Raw genomic sequence first — 2,945 nt, forward strand, 5'->3', positions numbered from 1 at the left:
AATTTCAGTGACCAAAAATCCTAGATAATATACGATTTTGATTAATTTTGTTTGGATTTGCGAAAATGACCAACAAAATCGCAATGCGATCTCCACTATCGTAAATTCGCGTTGCATTTCGCGTTGCGATAGTTGAAAATCGCGTTGCGATAGTTGAAAATCGCGTTACGGTTTTCCATTTCGCGTTGCGATAGTCTACAGTTGTCGTTGCGATTTTCCAAATTCGTTGCGATTTTCTAAATTCGTTGCGATAGTCTATAGTTGTTGTTGCTGTATACATTATACACATAATATCAATGGCGAACCTATATGGCCCACGAGGTAACAGTTGCATACCCATTTTCCTTAAAAAAATACCAACACTTAATATACTATATTAAAACTTAAAAATTTTGCACACCCTTTTTATTTTTATTTTGATTTTTCTACACATTTTTTAGTTAAAATTTGTGCTCTTTTTCTGCACACTTTATTTTGTAGTTGAAATTTGTGCTCGGAAACTGTCAATATATTCCATATTTTTAATTAAAAACTAATTAAAATAATATATATCATTTAAAAACCTTTCATTTCAACTATTATTAATACTAAAGCTTCTGTTTTGCGTTCAAACCCACATACTCCAACCCCACTGCTACTCAATTATTATTTCTCAGTCTTTTGTTTGTGTTTAAACCACTCGTCACGACGCCGTTCACCGGAGATTTTCCGGTGAACTTCCTCAATCAAGTCGTCAGTAAGTTGTTGCTCATTTATTTTGGACCCCCATTTTTTAATTCCTGGATCCACCACTGCATAATATATGGGTTAATATTTGCTCATGGTATATATAATTTGAAAACATATCCGAGTTTATAATATCTAAATTATGAGATATCAATCGAACAAAAACTTGTACTGAAACCGAGAAAACTTGGAATGCAATGGACCTTTAATATGTTTATATAATTACCAGTTACTATATATGTTATAGTCTGCACATTGATCTTCAGAATTCTCAGCCATTCCTAAAAAACAAAATCAATCACATAAAATTGTATAAATATGAACTATTTTCCCACTGTTTTAATGCCCCCTCCACCTACACATTATGATAGAAACTACAAAGAGAAAGCTATATATATATATATATATATATATAGAGAGAGAGAGAGAGAGAGAGAAAAGTGGTATAGGAGAAATTTATATGTGAAATCAATAGCCTACATAGTATTTATTTATGCAACATCATCAAGGTAGCATTATCCTCACTAAATTTCTGAATTAGTCACACTTAGGTTTTGGTTTTCTTTACATACATTTACATATATAGATATAGATATCGTATGCATACATATATATAATATCAAGAAAACGATTGCTTTTATAGAGAAAATACCATAGGACTGATGAATCTGCAACGACTAAGGCTCCCAACTGGTTGAAGGAAGATTAGGGTTTGTCAAATACTGCCCGGCACCGGTTAAGGCTGATAAGGAAGACGAAGATGAAGACGAACGCATCGATGTGACAATGTTATCGACATTGTACTCCACCTGCATCTCATGTGCGTTGGGGAAACAAGACGAGAGTCTCGAGACGAGTGGGTCAATGTTGTTCTCTAGTGAAACCGACGTATGTGGGATGTTGCAGATCATGTTACCTTCGAGGATTTCACAGAGTTTGGGCACTGTCGGAGAAGGAACCATTAAGGAGTTATCGTAGCCGTTGTTAGGACTCGTAAGCTTGTCGCTAACGAATACGCCGTCTTGATTTTGATGATCTTCGAGGTCGTGTTGAGGTGCAAACGGCAATGTCCACGAAACGTCGAAGGAAGGCGCATTCGAATGCAGTGGCGGCGGCAGTGGTGGGAGCATAGGGAAATGATGGTGAACCAAATCCACGTTAAAGCTACTCGAATTCGGCTTGAAATCCGAATGGTGATGAACAAAGCTTTGTAGCAGTGGAGCTGTAGGGGAAGAAAGATAGAGCTGATCTTTTTGAGTACTGAGAATCAAATTAGGATTTCCATTTAAAGAGATGAAACCAGCAGCTGCGTCCTCCGAAGGGGTTGAATTATGAACATCAGCAGCAAAAGAGGCCAAAGTCGGCACATGTTCATGTGAGATAAGCTTTTTCTTGATACTCGAATTCCAAAAGTTCTTCACTTCATTATCTGTTCTTCCCGGTAAATGCTTTGCTATTTGTGCCCATCTGTTCAAAACGATGATCACAATGAAAAATAATCAAAACTCCATGCATATACATATACACATATATATATGTGTAATAGTTGAAGAACCTGTTGCCAAGAATACTATGGAGTTCAATGATGAGAGCTGCTTCATGTGGAGAGAAACTCCCACGTTTTAAATCAGGTCTGAGATAATTTATCCACCTTAATCTGCAACTCTTTCCACATCTTTGAAGGCCTGTATTATCAATCAAATCAACACACACAAAAAAGAACACAAGAACAAGGAATCAAATGTAGTAGTTCTGCAAAAAACCAAAAAGGGTTAGAAAAATCTAATGCGATTTAGATCATAAAACAACAAAAAAGAAAAAAGAAATGAACAAAACCAGCAAGTTTAGGGACTGAGCTCCAGCATCCATGGCCATACGTTGTAATGTAATTGATGAGTTTCTCATCTTCCTCGGGTGACCACAATCCTCTCTTCACTTTCTGCTTGTTACAACATGAATGGTGACCCATTTCTTCTACTTCTTTTTCTTCCTATGAAGAAAAGATCAGAGAGCAAAACCCTTGAACTTTGAACAAGTTCTGAAGAAGAAGAGAGTGGGATTTGAGGAATCTGTTGAAGAAGAGTACCACTGGGAGTGGTTTGAATTTAATGTAGGGGACTGTGCCAATGGTGGACCAGTTAGGGTTTGTGAGCAAAAGACTAAAATCTGCAGTGTCAACCTGTGGGAATTGTATGGCTTATAATGGGGCTAACCATGTA

General features: G+C 36.8%; 1 protein-coding gene across 1 annotated transcript; it reads right to left on the reverse strand.

Moving 5' to 3' along the window:
- Positions 1-1,377: 1,377 nt before the first annotated feature.
- LOC120210224 (transcription factor MYB26-like) lies at positions 1,378-2,695 on the reverse strand. Its single transcript, XM_039208995.1, has 3 exons — positions 2,563-2,695; positions 2,282-2,411; positions 1,378-2,193 (listed from the first exon to the last, which is right to left on the reverse strand). The coding sequence occupies exons 1-3, from the start codon at positions 2,693-2,695 to the stop codon at positions 1,404-1,406; spliced, it is 1,053 nt and encodes a 350-aa protein (XP_039064926.1). The 3' UTR covers positions 1,378-1,403.
- Between the last annotated feature and the right edge of the window lie 250 nt (positions 2,696-2,945).

The sequence above is a fragment of the Hibiscus syriacus genome, unplaced genomic scaffold (genome assembly GCF_006381635.1).
Source record: "Hibiscus syriacus cultivar Baekdansim isolate YM2019G1 unplaced genomic scaffold, ASM638163v2 tig00109921_pilon, whole genome shotgun sequence".
Taxonomy (NCBI): domain Eukaryota; kingdom Viridiplantae; phylum Streptophyta; class Magnoliopsida; order Malvales; family Malvaceae; genus Hibiscus; species Hibiscus syriacus.